Below are 22,592 nucleotides of genomic sequence, written 5' to 3' on the forward strand. Positions count from 1 at the left end.
CTTGTAGGTTGTCCCAACCCATTATATATAAAATCGTTTTTTGAAACCTTATGTATTGTACGATTTATTGATTATGTAAGCTGGCGAGCCGTTTTAAAACATTATATCGCTTCTGTGACTGTCATTCTCAATGCCTTTAAAACTGAAATAAAGTAGTAAAAAAAAGTGCTCAGAAACCACAGATGTGTGGCGCTAAGCCCTGTATAAAAACAAGCACCAACAGCGAAGCCAGTAGGTTTCGCCTGTTTGACCTATTGGCTTTAACTAGGGCGCTTACGGATGCTGCGCAGAAGGAGCAAATAGCGAAAGTTGTGCACTTTGGGGAAATTGATATCTTGTTTTTTTTTTATTCTTCAGTCAAGATTGGACGACAGCTGCACTGTCAACCGGCAGCGAGACACATTTACACATACTACATATATACACTCACACTACATTGCTAGTTGAAATTGTGGTATCAAATACCCACAATAAAATAAACCCAGAACCAAGCGGAATTCATCGGTCAAGATATCCTATTTGCATTGAATCGGTCATCAGCAGGATACAGACCGATCACTGTAGCAGACACAACCTGCTAAACTCTCATTGGGATCGGAGCCTCGGACCTGCAACTGACCAATGTTCCTGTTGTGTGTGCTGATCCATTGCAGCTTTTCCTCCATCTTTTATACAACATACGCTTTGATACGCCGGAGTTGTCAAAGAACTTCAAGAAAGTAATTACTTTTCACCCCAATGTCACCTTCAACCCTTCTCAAGCCTCTACTCTTCCCGGGCTTGTTTCAACGAGGCCCTATCATCCCCCAACCGCCCCCACCCCCCAAAAAAATCAATGTGACCCATATCATCCTCCACGATTGCGCCGCTTGCAAGGATGTGTACAGATGGCGTCTGCCCTTCCATTCCTAAAATGCACAGAACCACATGGATCTACTTCCTGGACGGTTCCGTCTGGTGTGTGAGGAACAGCCCTGCTTTGCCAGTAGTTACCACACAGCCAGCTTCAAACACTACGAAGTACAACTCTGACATACAGAGACTCACTGACTATTCACAATGGATTACACTCAAATCTTGACACACAACCGGGCTTTGGAGATCTTTAAGTTGCTTACTATTGGTTTTTTTCAAAGATGCAACCCAGCGGGATGTTAGTTAATATAGGTACCAGACCCAGAAGGGGGAAAAATATGTTCAACTAATTCAGGAAAAGCCTTGTGATCACAGGACATCTTACGGCCCTGTCCTCTTCTTTAAACAACCAGCACCGTGGTTAATTATGGAGGTCTCGGCGGAAGAGACCAATAACAGACTGCCAAATACACATTCTAAACAAGCTGTCGCCATTACACGAATGGAAAAAAACGTGCTTACCGACCAACTGAAGGAGACAGTGTAACGCCGCAAGTAACAGATCCAGTCCTAATGGACGGTCCCAAAAGGAGACAGGGCGGTAACCAGGAGGGACTGAGAAGCCTCATTATCCAACGCAAGCCAGCATTTACCATGGACGATAACGACAGCCAATTAAATATGAGCGGGGCTTCCACATCACTTCTAAAACATACCTGAAGTAAGTTATACCACACCAGATAGACCTTAATGCCAAGTTTATTCTTACAAGTAAAGACGCACCCTACGCAGGTGGTGCCTGGGTTCTCAGTGATGCTGCCAACGTTCCACAGCAGCCTTCACACCAACATTCCATGGGGAGTACCAACTGGGCAAGAGGGCGGGGGGAAAGAGGAAACACATGGGAGATAACAGTATAGGTTACAACAATACCCTAATACAACATGCCTCGCAAAGCGAGCAGCGCCTGTGTGCTGCAACGCTAGGCTCGATCTATAAAAAGTCAGTAACAGAAAGCAGATCTTGTTTGAAACTACTCCGTCAAAACCAAGCCACACGACAAAATGTCTCATTCACCCTTTTGTCACAAAGAACACCCATCACTGAACACAAAACATTAAAAGTTAACTTTCAGAATGATCAAATTCATATTACGTCCATCACAAACAGCAATCAAACATAGTAAGAGAAAAGCAGCTATCTGCAAATACTTTTTGTTCACCTTTGTGTGCATATCTTTGTTTAAACTAAGAGCATTAACAGAAAAACTGAAGACAAAATCCTCCACCAAATAAGCAATGCGATTTGATAAAAAAACAATGCAATAGTACAGAGAATGGGTGCTTGAATATCAAATATACTTACAATTCAAGAACTAAGATCATCTCTGATGCGGTTTCATAAACTTCATGCAAGTTGATGACCCTGTGGCAGCATTTTGCGAGCTCCAGTACTGCAATCTCGTGAATGATTTCAGTCCGGCAGTCTTGGCCTTTCCTTCTTTTTCTCATGAACTTGGCTGCAAATTCTTTTTCGGTTTCTTTCTCAATACATTTCCTTACTACCGCAAACTTTCCTCTGTGGAGGGGAAAAATGTGCAAACGGAAATGGCTTAAAATTTTAATATAACGTTTGATATATTTAATGGCATCAGATTTGTCACTGTACCAAATTACAGAGCATTACAAAGAATACCGTAATGTCCCATTTATCGAAGCAAGTTTAAACCATTAATATTAGTGATCGTGTCCTTAATTTCACAATGCACATGTTTAAATAGAGATCACGTTAAATATCGCTAGTAGCTTACCCAAATTAAAATGTCAGCCCGGATTTATACAATTCATACAAGCTACAGACAGCTTTTGATTTTTTATAGCCACATATATCCCATACTGCTTAAATTAAAGAAGGTCCTATTGCTGGTTTTGGTGGAATAGCATCCATTGTCTCCATTTATTATTTATCAACTAGCAAGACAATGAAATAATTTTGTAATTTCAGATATTTCAAGTTCTTTCCAGAAAGCAAAAACTTTTCGTCTTGGTTTCAGGCTTCATTTTTATGTGGACTGAAAATGACGAAGTGTACCATTAGGAATATAGATAAATCATGACAATAGGGAAATTACTATATTAAAAATTCTATATTTTTCGGAAAGGAAAACTACGTTTGAGATCAATTTTGAATGAAAAAAGTTTTAACTTTTCAATGCTTAAGACATCAAATCGAAAAAGGAGTGAAAAAAGCTACTGGTTTTCAAAGAGATTGAAAGTGGGAAAAACCCACAGACAGCTAGCCAGCACATTTACATTACAAGCCCTAAAACACTCATTTACCCTCTTCGAGAACTACTGCTGATTGTCACACAGCGCAATTCAAAAAAGAAAATAACAAAAAAGCTGGAGCCCCCTTCACGCTTCTAACATCAGAATACAAGTAGGGGCAAACCCTGTCCAGGCCTTTTCAAATATTCCCAACGCAGGCTTCAGTTCACTGTAAATGCAATGAGCCAGCAGAGGGCTTTCTGCAGTCCCCCTTTTCAAAGATCACTCCTGTCTCCATTTGTTATCACTAAGGGTGTAATACAATGGTGATGTGAGCATGCAAGTTCTTAGGAAAATGAAGTAAAACCAGTCAATCGGTCCTTCATCCCTTTGGCCATGTCAGCTTCAAGTTAAAATATTATAAGTGACCTACCTATGTGTATATTGAACTAAATAACTACATATGTATCTCCTAGATACAGACAGTGGTGCGATTGTATTATTTCACAAAGTACATAAATGCATTCCATTGCAACTAACAAGTGGTGAAGTGACCGTTGTTTTTCTTGTAACTCGTGTGGGAAACTGCTTCTTTTATTGATCAATATTGAAGATGCTCTTTGAGAACAACTTCAGACCCTGTTCACGGAGAGGGTCGTGGGGGAGACGGGCTACTGGGCCCCAACCATGGGGTTTGTAGTCATTTATCACTGGTTTACTGGGGTCAGTACTACTACGCCTCCGAATGCTGGGGCAAGAACAAACCCTTCCCCACTTGGCTCTCAAGACAGTCACTGGCTTCTCAGGGAGGGAGTGTTCGATACCCAAGCTCCGCACTCCCCAGTCAACCAACAGATACTATAAATTCAATGTCCAGCCCGTGGTGGTCTATTAAAAAAAAAAAAGCAAGTACTTTTAATCACACAGTAATACTTAACTCTAGACAATCCAACTTAGAATACAGGGCAGGGGCCCCAGGTGCAATCCTCCCTTGTGGCACTTCGCCCACTGAGTTCCCTTCTAATTCTACCTGGATGGCCCCTTTGTGGTTGCCCCCCCCCCCCATACTAGTTAGGTAAGAGCATCAATCAGGTTCAGGTGCCGCCTCAAGTTTCCCTCACACATCAAATGCACACTTGGAACACTGTTTTTTCAGTTCTTAACTCCAGGTGTAGACGTTAGATGATAGCCCTGTCTTCACGCCTTCAGAGCAGATCTTCAAGTCCCACTATACACCTGTAGGTAGGGGCTGTAACAAGTGAAAATAGTTCAAGGCCAGCCAGTAGGACAGGCACGGGCCGTGTCTCAATGTACGCATCCACCCAGATTAGGCCCGTTACAAAGCAACTGTGGCACAGTTGCAGTCCTGACTGATGTGGCTCTGTTGGTAGTGGGTAGGCTGTGGGCCCCGACGAGGCATATTTAGTTGTTACAGTCTCAAAAGGGGATGATGCGAGGATTATGCCAGATAAATGTCAGTAGACCAGATATGCACGAAATCTTGTACTCGGGGCAGGGCAACTCTGCATGAACAAGGATTAGAGAGACTGCAGTAAGGTATCAGTTAGCCTTGGAAAATAAGGGCTGCAAGGAGTAGGTCACACATGAACCTCCGCTTCACTTTTAGATATTTTCGTCCTCGGAACAGTACCAAATACCAATGAAATTCCATGAGAATGGAGGAAGGAGGTTGTGGGAATAACAAAGCAAGTAATTACAAAGAGAAACTTGCTTTTTTTTCTGACTCACGGATATCAACGCAAATTCTACCAGCTCGCTTTTGCCCACGATTCTACAAGCGAGATCTGGTACAGCCAGCCTGCTATCAATAGAGAACAGTGTGATCTTTCAGTGTTTTAACTAGACCTTAGGGCTTCAGCAATTTAAACTAATAAGAATCATATTCCTGTGATGCGTATTAAAACTAAAAAGATTCTATACCTGTTCCAAGGACATCTGCCCTCTAAGTAGTACCCGTAGTACTGTTCTATTAAAATAGTATGAGAAGGTTGACTCTTAAATGCAAATTTTTAAGGCAAGCATACGGCTGCCAAGTTTTGGCAGAGTGCTTTGTTTTAATTTACATTTTTGTCAAGCAATAGAAAGGAAAAAGTAGAAATGTAAATTACCAATCACACCTGCCTTTTCAAGAGCACGCCTACTGACCTTGCCAGTGCTTATAGTGTAAGACACTGCTAGACTGAAGATTAAAACAAAATTATTTAGGTTAATTTCACTCATTATGCTTAAGTCTATAATATCATTAAAGGGGTGCACTTTACCCAATGATGATCATACACCAGAAGATAAACTTTGAACACACAGCCAGTAGGATTGAAACATTCCGTTTTTCAAGTAAACTAGAACCAGTTGACCAACCAAGTAAAAATATAAGCAAAAAACAAACCAAAAGTCACCTCAGCACTTGTTAGTGTAGTCAATGAATGGCGTATAACTTCTAGTATATACAATCCCATGCTAATCTTGTTGAAAGAGATTGAGGATATTGTTATTCTTGTTTTAGTTAGACCAATATGACTGATTTTGAGAGTCAGTTTTATATACCAACATTTTGATTAGTTTAATATGCATATACCGCATGGATGTTATTACTAGGTACAATTATTTTCCAGACGAATTGCTGTGTTTTTTAAAAAATAGGTCTTAAAGTACCCAGTTTCACCTCTGGCATAGAGAAGTGCCCTATCCTTCCTTAGATCAGGTTGAAAAATTAACATATTAAAAAAAAGCATTGGCAAACCAATAGGTCTGGCGTTGATCACCAGTCTTTTTGGCTCATATAATTCTTATTTTGTTCTGTTGTGGTTTATGTAGATCTTTACAGCTGGAGAGGCTCACGTCCTTGATCTACAAAAACAAAAATTTACTGAAGGCAAACATTATTTTTTGGGCTCAACAAGGAACACATTACCATAGTAGTACCTGGCATTGAATGGGACTACAATGTGTGTTAATGTGCTCCTCATGAGGGCAGCATGGCGTACCTCACAGTTTAGTAAAAAAATGCTTGAAGTGGGCGGATACACTGGCCCATGGTGGAGTAGATGGGAGAAAGGTTTAAATGACACAACAGACTAATGGATGCAGTCTGGCTGAATAACTCTATAACTATTTTATACACATAATTTTAGAAAAATCAAAAAGTTCAAAACCAGACGTAGAAAAAGCTAATCAGTCTGGCACAGGCTGCCAGCTTATTGTCTCTGCAAATTCATTTAAAAAAAAATGTTTTTGTAAATCTTTATTATAAGCAGATAGAGGGTTGAAAAGATAGTGCTCAATAACTGGATGGATCAGGAGGGCTGCCTAGACAGACAGATATGGTTGCAAAGAAATATATATATATTACTTCCCATTGTGAGAAAGGCAGGTGTGCCGAAACGCGTATTAAATAAACAAGAGCTTAATGGTGAAGCTCACCCGTGTGTCGAAATCCAATTACTGGAGAAAGAGTCGGGAGTGGTTGATTGAGATTGATATATATATATATATATCAATCTCTCTCAAAGGTTGCCCTGCTTCTCTCTCCCCCCCCCCCCCGAAATCCATTCACAGCTGAACCTTCATACATAGACCCGACGGATTTCGAAGTGAGAAACTTTATTTTATTTATAAGTTTTATATAGCGCTAGCTAGACCCGTAACGATCAGAGAGGATGCATAAAGATAAGCAAACACATAATACATATGTATCCAGTGAGGGGATAGAGATGCAGGGGGTTGACGCCGTCAGATAACCACCATCCTTGAAGGTCAAAGTGAGGGGGGAGTCCATTAAGTTATTGATGTCTAGGATGGTTGACTTGGTCAGAAAAGTATTGGTTGAGGAGAAGGAGTGTCAGGTCCTTTTTGAAGCAAGAGAAGGTTGCATCTGAGGTCAATCGGGAGTGTGTTCCACAACCTGTGTACGTTGCCAGAGAAGGACCGGCACTGGGTCGTTTTCTTTTTCAGTTTCGGAGGGATTAGAAGAAGTGATTTGGTGCTTCTCATAGTTCTGGATTTTACTGCTTTTACTAGTTTGCTGTTTTTCAAAGGCGATGATGGTCACAGCAGTGCATGTTCTGACACTGCCCAGGATGTTAAATAGTCCACTTTTGTCACGCCCCTGGAAGGAATGTTCCATTTAAGAACCAGCGTGAGGCATCCCGGTGTTGTGGTGACAGAAGAGTTAATATCCCTGGATAAGTGTGCATAACAAATGAGAAAATTGAGACTAGGGTTTACCATAAGGAAACTGCAGGCAACTCAATTTTGCATGCCATCAGTAGTAATAATGAGGACCTCAAGATTGCCCCAGCAGCATTAAATCAAGATTCGTGGATCGTGGCTACTCTCATAAAACCATCAATAGAGCAATCACAAAGTTCATGACAATAAAGAGGGCAGAGCTACTCAGAGACAAATGGAGTAATTCCATCAGTAACTCAGACCAACTTAAAGACACAAGTAACTCTAGGAAAGTGAAACAAAGGACCAATGATTTTAGAATTATTCTTGGCTTCAGTAAACAGGAGCAAAGCCTGAGGTCTATAATAAAACGGAACTGGCCCCTGGTACTTAATGATCCGGTGATAGGACATTTACTTCCGCACAGAATATCTATCACTCATAGTAGGGGACCTTGTATGAGGGAAAGCCTAGTCAAGATTAGCCCAGAGATTATTGAGAGGGCAAGTTGGATAACGTCACAAATGTAAAACATGCAAAGCCTGCCAACATTGTGTAAACAAAACAACTTACCAAACTCTGATTGGCGACAAAGAACATAAGATCACCGAAGTCTTGATATGTAAAACAGACCACGTTATTCAAGTGCTACAGTGCCCCTGTGGTTTATAATATATAGGGATCACCAAATTATAAGCACATAAAAGAATACTCCAACATATGAGAGCAATAGTGAACTAAGATAACACATATCCAGTAACACGTCATTTTAAGGATCAACACAATTCGAATACTCAAGATCTCAGGCACTCTCTCATTGATGCTGTTCCACCAAGTAGGTGAGGGGGCAATAGAGAAATGAAATTAAGACAATTAGAGACACGCTATATCCTAGAGCTTGACTCCAAACACCCAGGAGGGTTCAATACATCGGAAGATCTCTATACCTGCCTTTAAAGACAAATTAAGTATGATGTACCTACTTAGTTACAAAATGATGGAAAAGAGAAGAAGAGTAAAAGCTAGGTCCTCATACCCGACTATGATAATATCAGATATATAAAGAACAATGTCAAGAAATATGATGGCGAAAAAATAGGTATTCATACCAAGATTGAGATATGTACAAAGTAGCTACCGAACTGCCAAAATGGAAAATATAATTATACAAATATTTAGCGACAAACAGAAAGTATTGTTATTACGTTTTATCGAATCATTTTAACAATAGTTACATTTTAAGAAATCAAGTATTCATTCATGTACTTTTGCACAAAGGTAGTGGGAGAGAATAAGAGAGGTTCTCTTAGGAAAATTAAGTCACTTGCGCTTAAACTTTTTTGCGGTCATTTGCACATGTTTAACAAATCAGTCAAACTATACAACAAGTCCTAATCGTGGACATCATAGGGGGTGTTTGTGCCAGCAAAGTCATCAGAGAACAAAATGTATTTTACAAATATTCCTAACTCTTATTTGCATGGTGTGTTTTGTTTTCATTATGATCATCCCCCTTTGAACTAATTAACAAAAAGCATAGAGTAAACAAAGATGTATTATATATATTTTAATACAAAGGTTCATGGTTTTAAAGTCTGTGTTTTATTTTACTTACATTTATGTAAAGACAGACTGGCTGTAAGAATTTTCAAATAGGTCTTCCATGTGTATGACTGAGTTCTTTTGCACTCTGCACTTTGCACTGGTCACTTTAAATAGAGAAAAACAAAGCTGCGGCGCTTGTCATGTGATCAAGGCTCGTAAGAGCCGAAACGCGTAAGGGCTATACTTTGAATAAACCACTTTGTGCACTGGTTCAGTGGTCCGTGCCCGTTTGTAGAAGGAACTCTGCAACAAGTAACAGAATCAAAGGATATATATATCATGTACACTGAAAAAAAACAAAAGTTACAGGGACGTTATAGTTAGGCTCAGATTTCCCTCATACAAAACCATAGAAATTCAGCAGTTATAGTTCCTGAGCTAACTATAACTTCCACCTCAACAATTCAATACTTATGAACTCACATATTACATCACGGATGACATCATCAAGTGAGTGTAAGTGTTTTAAAGAGTTTATGGGTGCTGAACATATATACTAACCTATTACAAAAGTTTGATTAGAATAATAGTTGTACAACTAATGAGTACTACTCCCTGTATGGGTGAGTGAGTGGATTTCTAGGTCTGTCAGTGGCTGTATGGGTGTTTTAAAGAGTTTATGGGTGCTGAACATATATACTAACCTATTACAAAAGTTTGATTAGAATACTAGTTGTACAACTAATGAGTACTACTCCCTGTATGGGTGAGTGAGTGGATTTCTAGGTCTGTCAGAGGCTGTATGGGTGTGCGAGAGGCCGTATGGGTGTGCGAGAGGCCGTATGGGTGTGCGAGAGGCCGTATGGGTGTGCGAGAGGCCGTATGGGTGTGCGAGAGGCCGTATGGGTGTGCGAGAGGCCGTATGGGTGTGCGAGAGGCCGTATGGGTGTGCGAGAGGCCGTATGGGTGTGCGAGAGGCCGTATGGGTGTGCGAGAGGCCGTATGGGTGTGCGAGAGGCCGTATGGGTGTGCGAGAGGCCGTATGGGTGTGCGAGAGGCCGTATGGGTGTGAGAGAGGCCGTATGGGTGTGAGAGAGGCCGTATGGGTGTGAGAGAGGCCGTATGGGTGTGAGAGAGGCCGTATGGGTGTGAGAGAGGCCGTATGGGTGTGAGAGAGGCCGTATGGGTGTGAGAGAGGCCGTATGGGTGTGAGAGAGGCCGTATGGGTGTGAGAGAGGCCGTATGGGTGTGAGAGAGGCCGTATGGGTGTGCGAGAGGCCGTATGGGTGTGCGAGAGGCCGTATGGGTGTGCGAGAGGCCGTATGGGTGTGCGAGAGGCCGTATGGGTGTGCGAGAGGCCGTATGGGTGTGCGAGAGGCGGTATGGGTGTGCGAGAGGCGGTATGGGTGTGCGAGAGGCCGTATGGGTGTGCGAGAGACCGTATGGCCGTGCGAGAGACCGTATGGCCGTGCGAGAGACAGTATGGCCGTGCGAGAGACAGTATGGCCGTGCGAGAGACAGTATGGCCGTGCGAGAGACAGTATGGCCGTGCGAGAGACAGTATGGCCGTGCGAGAGACAGTATGGCCGTGCGAGAGACAGTATGGCCGTGCGAGAGACAGTATGGCCGTGCGAGAGACAGTATGGCCGTGCGAGAGACAGTATGGCCGTGCGAGAGACAGTATGGCCGTGCACGTGTAGGTGGCTCCATGGGTGAGTGAGTGAGTGTGTGTGTCAGTTGCAGTATGTGTGAGTGAATGAGTGGCTGTGTGAGTGACTGTATGGGTGAGTGGGCGTCTGAATGACTGTATGAGTGAGTGACCGAGTGTGTAAGTGGCAGTATGGGTAAGTAACTGGCTGTTTGAGTGTGTTTGCTTAAGTGAATCGGTGTGTGAATGGTTGTATTGGAGAGGGTCTGTGTGAATGACTATGGGTGAGTGAGCAGATATGCATGTGAGTGCTTGTATGGATGTGTGAATGGGTATGTAAGTGGTTGTGTGTGTGTGTGTGTGTGAATGCTTGTATGGGTGAGTGGCAGTGTTGAGGCTGTATGGGTGTGTGAGCGCTGTATGGGTAAGTGGCTGCATGTGTGAGTGACTGGTTGAATAGGTGAGTGAATGGTTGGGTGAGTGGCTGTATGATGAAGTGGGTGTAAGTACTGGTGTGGGACTGAAAGGGTATGTAAGTGGTTGTGTGGGTGTGAAAGTGGGCGTACAAGAGGTTGTATGAAGGTGCGAGTGGTTCTGTGGATGATGTCATCAGTGATGTTATTTGAGATGTCATCAGTGATGTCACTGATCATGTCAGAGGGGTGTGGAATTCCTATAGCCACGACTCCCAGGACATACTGTTTGGGGTCAAGGACAACAAGTTTTATTTTTACGTTGTCCTTGGGACAAGTAGGTAGAACCCCCGGCAGCACAAACCCTTTGGCTGCATGTTTAAAGTACCACATTGTGAATCAGGGAAGGGCACGGTCTGCAGATAATATTTGGGTCCAGATGTTAATGTTGTTCATGTTTAAGCTTGTATTTATGGTTCATTAATACAAAGCCTTTCTTATTAGGGTGAGCGCTCTAAGGAAATGTTTTAACCTGGGACTACATTACCAACAGTGGTTCCAGTGTACAAATGTGTAAGCTTTAACAATATGATGCTACATATATTGGTCCCAGAATGCTTTCTAATTAGACACAAATATCTGCAGAAGCTTGAAAGCAAGCCTGAAGATCCTTTGCTTTCAAAACAAAATGTTCATTAAAAAAATGCAACTAGGAAAGAAACATTTTGCTAAACTACATTGAAATAGTCTGCAACATTTCTTTGAACCATAATTTAGTAAAATGTGTTGATGCATGCTAGCATTTCCCAAAAATATTCATAATGGAAATTCAGTGCAACCAGTTTCAACAAGATAATGGGAAACATGCAAATAAACAAGCACTGGCAAAGCCAATAGGTCTGATATTAGTGGTCAGCCTTTTTGTTTTGTCAAAGCATGACTTGTTTAGATATGATTTTTGTAAAACTGTGATGGAGCTGCCAGGCCCTCACCATCATAACAAACCCTTACAAAACCAATAATATGTTTGGTCTTAAAAAGCACACATTTCCACAATAGTACCTGGTACCTAACAAACCTACTTTGTGTGCAGATAAGCTCCTTGTGAAAGAGCGGAAGCCAGTCAATGGATGGATGGATAGATAGATTTTTAATCGAAACAAAAGGTCTTGCTTAACTAATTAGGGGCCCTATTCTCGCAACCCCTGCAAACAACTCCGCAGAATAGCCGCCTGGTTCACCACTGACCTCCAAGAAGCCAGGTGCACCTGCTGACGCCTGGAAAAGAACTGGAGGAATACCAATACAACAGGCAGCTACTCCACCTACAAGGATGCCATGACAGACTACCACAACCAATTCCGAACGACTAAAAGGAACTTCATGCACAACAAAATCATCACCAACTCCACCAACTCCAAGGAACTCTTCAACGTCATCCAGGAATTCACTAATGCATGCAGCAAAGCCACAGACATCACCCCGTCCCAAGACCTCTGCGACAAACTTGGAACCTACTTCCACCTCAAGATCAGAACACTCTAGGACAACTTCACCAGCCACCCACAAGACACCTCAGCCGGCCCGCCTCCCCAAGATGCCAGACAGCCCACCATCTCCAACTGGATACCAGTTACGACCATGGACACCGCCACGACCATGAGGGGCATCCTCCCGGGGGCCCCCACCGACCCCTGCCCCCACACATCTACCACAGAGCCACAGACACCATTGTGCGCCAACTGCAACATACCATCAGCACCACCTTCAAAACAGGCACCTTCCCAGACGACTAGAAGCGTGCCGAAGTCAGGCCCATGCTCAAGAAGTCCACAGCCGACCCCCCCCGACCTCAAAAACTACCTACCCATCTTAGTGCTCCCCTTCGCAGCCAAAGTGGCAGAGAAAGCAGTCAACAGTGAACTGGCACGATTCATCGAAGAGCACGCCATCCTCGACCTGTCCCAATCTGGATTCCGAGCCAGCCACAGCACCGAGACTGCCCTACTCACTGCCACAGATGACATTTGCACCCTCCTGGACCAGGGCCACTCAGCGGCCCTCATCCTCCTCGACCTGTCTGCAGCCTTCGACACTGTCTCTTACCGCAACACTAATCACCAGACTTCTCGAGACCGGCATACAAGCAACTGCCCTAGACTGGATCCGCTCGTTCCTCACCAGAAGAAGCCAAAGGATCAGACTACCACGCTTCCTCTCCGTCCCCACGAACAACACCTGCAGAGTCCCACAGGGGTCATCTCTGAGCCCAACCCTCTTCAACATCTACAATGTCACTCCCTCGCAGACATCGTCCGACAACACAGCCTCAACAGCGTATCCTACGCCAACGACACCGAGCTCTCTTCTCCCTCACAAAAGACCCCACTACCACCAAACTCAACTTCCAGAGAGGAATGCAAGAAGTGGCTGACTGGATGACCAATGCAAAAAGAACAATTGATGGACAGAATGCAGAATAATGTCATACATTCACCCCAATACAGAGATTTGGGCCTAAATCCATCGTTTTTTTGCTCACCGTGCCATTCCAGTTTGGACCCAGCCATATGCAAATGAGTCTTGACCCTGTGCCCAATGGGAACAGTCCTGCCCGAACTGCCAGGCCAGGTCCTCCCTGGACTGGAAACAAGCATCCTATGACCGGTTTCGGGCTTTCAGCTCTCATCAGCCAGGATAGCTCTACTCCAGTGGCATGGAGAGCACGGGACCCACGTCTGAGCATGCCCGTCCCACTTGGGGTGACAAATGCAAAAAGAACAATTGATGGACAGAATGTAGAACAAAGTCATACATTCACCGCATTACAGAGATTAGGGCCTAAATCCATCGTTTTTTTGCTCACCATGCCATTACAGTTTGGACCCAGCCATATGCAAATCAGTCTTAACCCTGTGCCCGATGGATGCTTGTTTCCGGTCCAGGGAAGACATGGCTTGGCAGTTCGGGCTGGACTGTTCCCATGAGGCACAGGGTCAAGACTGATTGCATATAGCTGTGTCTGAACTGGGGCGGCAAAGTGAGCTAAAGAATGATAATGGATTCAACCCAGATCTGTGACTGGGGGTGAGTGTTTGAAAAGTTTCAGCACTCCGTCCATCATCTCCTTGTGTTTGCTCTGTTTGCCCTAAGTTGGCAGGGTATGCCCAGACGTGGGTCCCTTGCTCACTTTGCCACTGGATTCAAGCTAGCCTGGCTGAAGAAGGCTGTTAGCCCGAAACCGGTCCCAGGATGCTTGTTTCTGGTCCAGGGAAGACATGGCTTGGTAGTACGGGCTGAACGGTTCCCATGAGGCACAGGGTCAAGACTGATTTGCATATAGCTGTGTTTGAACTGGGGTGGCAAAGTGAGCTAAAGAATGATGATGGATTCAACCCTGATCTGTGACTGTGGGTGAGGGTTTGAAAAGTTTCAGCACTCCATCCATAATCTCCTTGTGTTTTCTTTGTCTGGATGACCAACAGCTGCCTAAAACGCCGAGAAGGCATAAGTCCTCATTCTTGGAACCACTCCTTCAGCGTCGGACTACACCTTGTGGTCCACTGTCCTCGGAAGCCCACCTACCCTTCAAACCATGCCAAGAACCTCGGCATCGTACTCGATTCATCACTCTCCATGAACCGACAGGTCAACCCCTGACGTCCACTGTTTCAACATCCTCTGCATCCTCCGAAAGACCTTCAAATGGATCCCTACAGAATCGAGGAAAACAGTCACCCTTGCACTCATCACCAGCAAACTAGACTGTGGCAACGCACTCTACGCCGGCATCAACAAGTCCCTACTCCGCAAACTGCAAACAATACAGAACACCGCGGCCAGACTCGTTCTCGGCATCCCCGGTAGGAACACATCAGCCAACACCTGCTGCGACTCCACCGGCTCCCCGTGGAGAAGAAAGTCACCTTCAAAATCCTCACTCACGCCCACAGATGCCTGCACAACACCGGACCCAAGTACCTCAACCACAGAATAAAGTTCCACGTGCCCAAAAGAAACCTGCAATCATCCAACCTAGCACTGGCTGAAACGCCGCGCTTCCACAGAGCCAGATCAGGCAGAATATTGTTCTCCCACATCGCAGCCAAGACCTGGAACGGGATACCGGCAGACTTCAGATGCGCCCCCTCCCTGAACACCTTCAGGAAGAACCTCAAGACCTGGCTCTTCGGCTGAAACCGAGGGGCATAAGACCCACCCACCCTGCCCCCCCCACCACCTCCCTACCCCCCTCCTTAGCTCCTTAGCTCCTTGAGACCCTCACGGGTGAGTAGCGCGCTTAAAAGTCCCTGATTGATTGATTATTCATGAAGAAAGTCACAAATTTGCATTCATGCTATATGTCCTTGCATTAGTGCAGAATTTTAGAAAGTAGGTCAGGAAATCTTTTCCTAGAAAATATTTGTTAACTGCTTTTTACCATGTACAAATATGCAGATTGTTGCGAACATTTGTTGTTGCACTACGTGGCACCAAAGGGACAAGTGGATGTTTTTACAGGACAAGTAGATTTATGAAGCAACTTTTCCCATGGGGTAGTAGATAGTTTATTAAATTCCACACCACTGATGTAAAACGCGAGGTCATAAGCAGTGCATAGCGGGGCAGAAGCTATTAGGTAGCTCGTGTAACTAACTGCTGAATTTCTAGGGTTTTGTATGAGAGAAATCTGAGTCTAACTATAACATCCCTGTAACCTTTGTTAGGTCGAGCTGGCATTGGAGCGCGAACGCCAGCAAGTTCTATAGTCACCGTGTTAACTGGCAAGGGAGCTAGAGCTATGCACGAGCCGCTACTGGCCTGTGCACGAGCCGATTCAGCTCTGTGAAGGCGCACGTCTCCGGAAGACGTGCTGCGCCTGAGCTGCCTCCCGCTTGTTTTACTACTTGTGCTCTGACCACAACACGTTTCAACGTTAGTCGTCTTCAAGTGGTTGCTGTTCTTAATTGCTTTCAATTCCATGCCTGATATATGGTGAGCAGTATTGTGAGAAATATAATTCTTTAGATGCATCGCACCTGTGAGAACTTGTAACGAAGAAGTTCAACTGCACCAGGGTGATATTTTAAGGCAGTTCATTTTATGTTTTCATTGAAAGGTGCCATTAGCATATTTGAAAATATAGCGTGTGCACACCTTCCCTTTTTTTGATGCGTTCTCCATTTCATCTTTTTTAAACCCTTTGGTGATTGCGTGCAAAGCAGAGCTGTGTTCATCCCAACACAGTAATCTAACAATAGAAAAAAGCCGAGTTCGCTGCTTGCGTCCCCGTCTGCTGCACTGCTTGTCAAATCAGGAAACATTCCTCATGCGTAAAGTTTAGTCTTTGTCAAAGTTCAACAATATTATTCGCTAATTTTTATCATTCTCATGTTCGAAATGTACTTCAAAAGTAGATCACTCCGGAGACAGCCAGATAGTCCTTGAAATGTTTTATTTAGCATTTTCAAATGTCTGATGATGCCGAGGCTTTTTCATAGACATGTGCTTCAAACATTATTACGAACAAACCAGTCTTGCCACCCAATGCATTTCGAACTGTTCAGTTCTTCTTCAGGGGTACTGAAAAAACAAATAAGTAAAGGGCCACATCAACTAATGATTAAAAATAACAGATTCATTCCATATAATTAATACAATCAAAAACATCAGTGTTTAGACAAACATTTCTTAACCCAAAATAACCTCTGTCGAGTATGCGGTAAAATTACACAGTGTTCATAGCGGCCCATTCGATTTAACCTTTCCCTCATGCTTACACATAGCTAAATTCAAAGACTTAATCCGAATAATGTACTCTCCCCACACCCCTAGTTGGTCAAAAACTCAAGCCTCTAAGTATGAATGAAAATTATACCTGGTTATATACAGAAAGCCAGCGGCTTGTAACGAGTCTTTGTCTCTTCTCCTATGCCATGAGCTTAGCCACAATATCCTCTACTTAAGATTTCCCTCCTTACTAGTTCTTAAATCCTCAACCCGCGCATTTACCCGCCTCTATTTTAATTACCATCACGTGTTCTCAATTAATCACCATGTGGGTTTTTAACCAAAAAACTACATTCCCCACCATGCATCTACAATTTCCAACAAAATCCGCTCGCGCAAAATATGCAATGAATATTTTAAAATCGACACAATCACAAATTGTAAATCATCACTAAATACTAAACAGTGTAAAGCTACAACTGAACCCTCGTGCATAAGTTCAACATACGATAAATAACAAACAATTTCAATTTTAACTTAAAATGAACATGGTCCGTATGAGATGTTTATCATCTGCGTTTCGTTTGTACGTGTAAGCTGCCTCCTTAATGACAAGGTTCTTCCGAAGATTAAGTTTTCAAAACTTGGTATAATAATCGGGGTGCACACAGCTTGTGGGACAAAAACTGTTTGCTAAACATTTGAAAATATAGCGTGTGCACACCTTCCCTTTTTTTGATGCGTTCTCCATTTCATCTTTTTTAAACCCTTTGGTGATTGCGTGCAAAGCAGAGCTGTGTTCATCCCAACACAGTAATCTAACAATAGAAAAAAGCCGAGTTCGCTGCTTGCGTCCCCGTCTGCTGCACTGCTTGTCAAATCAGGAAACATTCCTCATGCGTAAAGTTTAGTCTTTGTCAAAGTTCAACAATATTATTCGCTAATTTTTATCATTCTCATGTTCTAAATGTACTTCAAAAGTAGATCACTCCGGAGACAGCCAGATAGTCCTTGAAATGTTTTATTTAGCATTTTCAAATGTCTGATGATGCCGAGGCTTTTTCATAGACATGTGCTTCAAACATTATTACGAACAAACCAGTCTTGCCACCCAATGCATTTCGAACTGTTCAGTTCTTCTTCAGGGGTACTGAAAAAACAAATAAGTAAAGGGCCACATCAACTAATGATTAAAAATAACAGATTCATTCCATATAATTAATACAATCAAAAACATCAGTGTTTAGACAAACATTTCTTAACCCAAAATAACCTCTGTCGAGTATGCGGTAAAATTACACAGTGTTCATAGCGGCCCATTCGATTTAACCTTTCCCTCATGCTTACACATAGCTAAATTCAAAGACTTAATCCGAATAATGTACTCTCCCCACACCCCTAGTTGGTCAAAAACTCAAGCCTCTAAGTATGAATGAAAATTATACCTGGTTATATACAGAAAGCCAGCGGCTTGTAACGAGTCTTTGTCTCTTCTCCTATGCCATGAGCTTAGCCACAATATCCTCTACTTAAGATTTCCCTCCTTACTAGTTCTTAAATCCTCAACCCGCGCATTTACCCGCCTCTATTTTAATTACCATCACGTGTTCTCAATTAATCACCATGTGGGTTTTTAACCAAAAAACTACATTCCCCACCATGCATCTACAATTTCCAACAAAATCCGCTCGCGCAAAATATGCAATGAATATTTTAAAATCGACACAATCACAAATTGTAAATCATCACTAAATACTAAACAGTGTAAAGCTACAACTGAACCCTCGTGCATAAGTTCAACATACGATAAATAACAAACAATTTCAATTTTAACTTAAAATGAACATGGTCCGTATGAGATGTTTATCATCTGCGTTTCGTTTGTACGTGTAAGCTGCCTCCTTAATGACAAGGTTCTTCCGAAGATTAAGTTTTCAAAACTTGGTATAATAATCGGGGTGCACACAGCTTGTGGGACAAAAACTGTTTGCTAAACATTTGAAAATATAGCGTGTGCACACCTTCCCTTTTTTTGATGCGTTCTCCATTTCATCTTTTTTAAACCCTTTGGTGATTGCGTGCAAAGCAGAGCTGTGTTCATCCCAACACAGTAATCTAACAATAGAAAAAAGCCGAGTTTGCTGCTTGCGTCCCCGTCTGCTGCACTGCTTGTCAAATCAGGAAACATTCCTCATGCGTAAAGTTTAGTCTTTGTCAAAGTTCAACAATATTATTCGCTAATTTTTATCATTCTCATGTTCGAAATGTACTTCAAACTTTACGCATGAGGAATGTTTCCTGATTTGACAAGCAGTGCAGCAGACGGGGACGCAAGCAGCGAACTCGGCTTTTTTCTATTGTTAGATTACTGTGTTGGGATGAACACAGCTCTGCTTTGCACGCAATCACCAAAGGGTTTAAAAAAGATGAAATGGAGAACGCATCAAAAAAAGGGAAGGTGTGCACACGCTATATTTTCAAATGTTTAGCAAACAGTTTTTGTCCCACAAGCTGTGTGCACCCCGATTATTATACCAAGTTTTGAAAACTTAATCTTCGGAAGAACCTTGTCATTAAGGAGGCAGCTTACACGTACAAACGAAACGCAGATGATAAACATCTCATACGGACCATGTTCATTTTAAGTTAAAATTGAAATTGTTTGTTATTTATCGTATGTTGAACTTATGCACGAGGGTTCAGTTGTAGCTTTACACTGTTTAGTATTTAGTGATGATTTACAATTTGTGATTGTGTCGATTTTAAAATATTCATTGCATATTTTGCGCGAGCGGATTTTGTTGGAAATTGTAGATGCATGGTGGGGAATGTAGTTTTTTGGTTAAAAACCCACATGGTGATTAATTGAGAACACGTGATGGTAATTAAAATAGAGGCGGGTAAATGCGCGGGTTGAGGATTTAAGAACTAGTAAGGAGGGAAATCTTAAGTAGAGGATATTGTGGCTAAGCTCATGGCATAGGAGAAGAGACAAAGACTCGTTACAAGCCGCTGGCTTTCTGTATATAACCAGGTATAATTTTCATTCATACTTAGAGGCTTGAGTTTTTGACCAACTAGGGGTGTGGGGAGAGTACATTATTCGGATTAAGTCTTTGAATTTAGCTATGTGTAAGCATGAGGGAAAGGTTAAATCGAATGGGCCGCTATGAACACTGTGTAATTTTACCGCATACTCGACAGAGGTTATTTTGGGTTAAGAAATGTTTGTCTAAACACTGATGTTTTTGATTGTATTAATTATATGGAATGAATCTGTTATTTTTAATCATTAGTTGATGTGGCCCTTTACTTATTTGTTTTTTCAGTACCCCTGAAGAAGAACTGAACAGTTCGAAATGCATTGGGTGGCAAGACTGGTTTGTTCGTAATAATGTTTGAAGCACATGTCTATGAAAAAGCCTCGGCATCATCAGACATTTGAAAATGCTAAATAAAACATTTCAAGGACTATCTGGCTGTCTCCGGAGTGATCTACTTTTGAAGTACATTTCGAACATGAGAATGATAAAAATTAGCGAATAATATTGTTGAACTTTGACAAAGACTAAACTTTACGCATGAGGAATGTTTCCTGATTTGACAAGCAGTGCAGCAGACGGGGACGCAAGCAGCGAACTCGGCTTTTTTCTATTGTTAGATTACTGTGTTGGGATGAACACAGCTCTGCTTTGCACGCAATCACCAAAGGGTTTAAAAAAGATGAAATGGAGAACGCATCAAAAAAAGGGAAGGTGTGCACACGCTATATTTTCAAATGTTTAGCAAACAGTTTTTGTCCCACAAGCTGTGTGCACCCCGATTATTATACCAAGTTTTGAAAACTTAATCTTCGGAAGAACCTTGTCATTAAGGAGGCAGCTTACACGTACAAACGAAACGCAGATGATAAACATCTCATACGGACCATGTTCATTTTAAGTTAAAATTGAAATTGTTTGTTATTTATCGTATGTTGAACTTATGCACGAGGGTTCAGTTGTAGCTTTACACTGTTTAGTATTTAGTGATGATTTACAATTTGTGATTGTGTCGATTTTAAAATATTCATTGCATATTTTGCGCGAGCGGATTTTGTTGGAAATTGTAGATGCATGGTGGGGAATGTAGTTTTTTGGTTAAAAACCCACATGGTGATTAATTGAGAACACGTGATGGTAATTAAAATAGAGGCGGGTAAATGCGCGGGTTGAGGATTTAAGAACTAGTAAGGAGGGAAATCTTAAGTAGAGGATATTGTGGCTAAGCTCATGGCATAGGAGAAGAGACAAAGACTCGTTACAAGCCGCTGGCTTTCTGTATATAACCAGGTATAATTTTCATTCATACTTAGAGGCTTGAGTTTTTGACCAACTAGGGGTGTGGGGAGAGTACATTATTCGGATTAAGTCTTTGAATTTAGCTATGTGTAAGCATGAGGGAAAGGTTAAATCGAATGGGCCGCTATGAACACTGTGTAATTTTACCGCATACTCGACAGAGGTTATTTTGGGTTAAGAAATGTTTGTCTAAACACTGATGTTTTTGATTGTATTAATTATATGGAATGAATCTGTTATTTTTAATCATTAGTTGATGTGGCCCTTTACTTATTTGTTTTTTCAGTACCCCTGAAGAAGAACTGAACAGTTCGAAATGCATTGGGTGGCAAGACTGGTTTGTTCGTAATAATGTTTGAAGCACATGTCTATGAAAAAGCCTCGGCATCATCAGACATTTGAAAATGCTAAATAAAACATTTCAAGGACTATCTGGCTGTCTCCGGAGTGATCTACTTTTGAAGTACATTTCGAACATGAGAATGATAAAAATTAGCGAATAATATTGTTGAACTTTGACAAAGACTAAACTTTACGCATGAGGAATGTTTCCTGATTTGACAAGCAGTGCAGCAGACGGGGACGCAAGCAGCGAACTCGGCTTTTTTCTTTCTGCCATTAGCATATTTCCCAGTTCAGCAGATTTTAATGTAAATAAACATTTTGCTGTCTTCCGGGCCCTACTCCCATTCAATTATGGGCTGCATCGGTGTGTGGATATAGATGAAATACACTCACCATATTTCCTTGTTGACACGGGGTTTCGCCAGGCGCCTTTGAAGTCTGTGTGAAGTACATGAGCAGCGGATTAGTATCTCCTTGCCAACTCCGAGAAATTAAAAGCCTTCACACCGGGCGCTGCCACTTTTATAAACATCCACAACAAAGCGGTCTGACAGCGACATGCTCTATATAAATATATAAAATTGTAAGAGGGTTTGGCAGTTGCAAACTCCACCATGATTGATTAATTAAACAAGGCAACCTGTGCCTGCATGCACTCATCTCATCATATGCCTACCAACCGATGGCCACCGTGGACTGGGTTTTCTTTAACAGAAACCCATTGCAAAAGTGCCCACCATGAGTGTGCTTGTGCATTGGCACAAGCCTGTGACTGTGAAAAAGCATTAGCATTTTGAAGCTTAGACCTGTTGGCTTTGCTAATGCTTTTTAGAACGGGCTAATTACATTGTCCTATGTGCAGACCACTAGTCCTAAAAGATAAGTAGGGAGACTAATTAACAGAGCAATGTGCACTATCCTCACAGGAAGTGATGCCAAGAAAGCAACGTCACAACCTTTACTATACAAAGGTCTACATTAAAACTATAATGCGTGCATGTAATCATTTGCATAATACATACATTCCTGCTGTGAAATTAGACATATATTAAGGAATGCAGAGACTATTTTTGATAAACAATGGGCTCTTAGACGGTTATTAATATTTTAAACTCATCAAGATGATATCGGGATATTTGTAGTGAAAGGCAGATATTTGCGATCAATTAAAAAGAAAAAGACAAGGTGCATGAATTTATGTTCCTGTTTTATTTACACTCTGAAGTGGTCCCCACAGAAAAAATATGAACTTAAATATTTT

The 22,592-nt window shown here is 42.3% G+C and overlaps 1 protein-coding gene across 1 annotated transcript in view; it reads right to left on the bottom strand.

The window, feature by feature from the left end:
* Positions 1 to 22,592, bottom strand: part of STK17A (serine/threonine kinase 17a) — a 252,980-nt gene that overhangs the window by 157,794 nt on the left and 72,594 nt on the right. The window contains exon 2 of the mRNA XM_078688192.1: positions 2,221 to 2,433. Within this exon, the coding sequence (XP_078544318.1) occupies positions 2,221 to 2,433 (213 nt within the window). The remainder of the gene's footprint in view (positions 1 to 2,220; positions 2,434 to 22,592) is intronic.

The sequence above is a fragment of the Lissotriton helveticus genome, chromosome 4_1, assembly GCF_964261635.1.
Source record: "Lissotriton helveticus chromosome 4_1, aLisHel1.1, whole genome shotgun sequence".
NCBI lineage: Eukaryota > Metazoa > Chordata > Amphibia > Caudata > Salamandridae > Lissotriton > Lissotriton helveticus.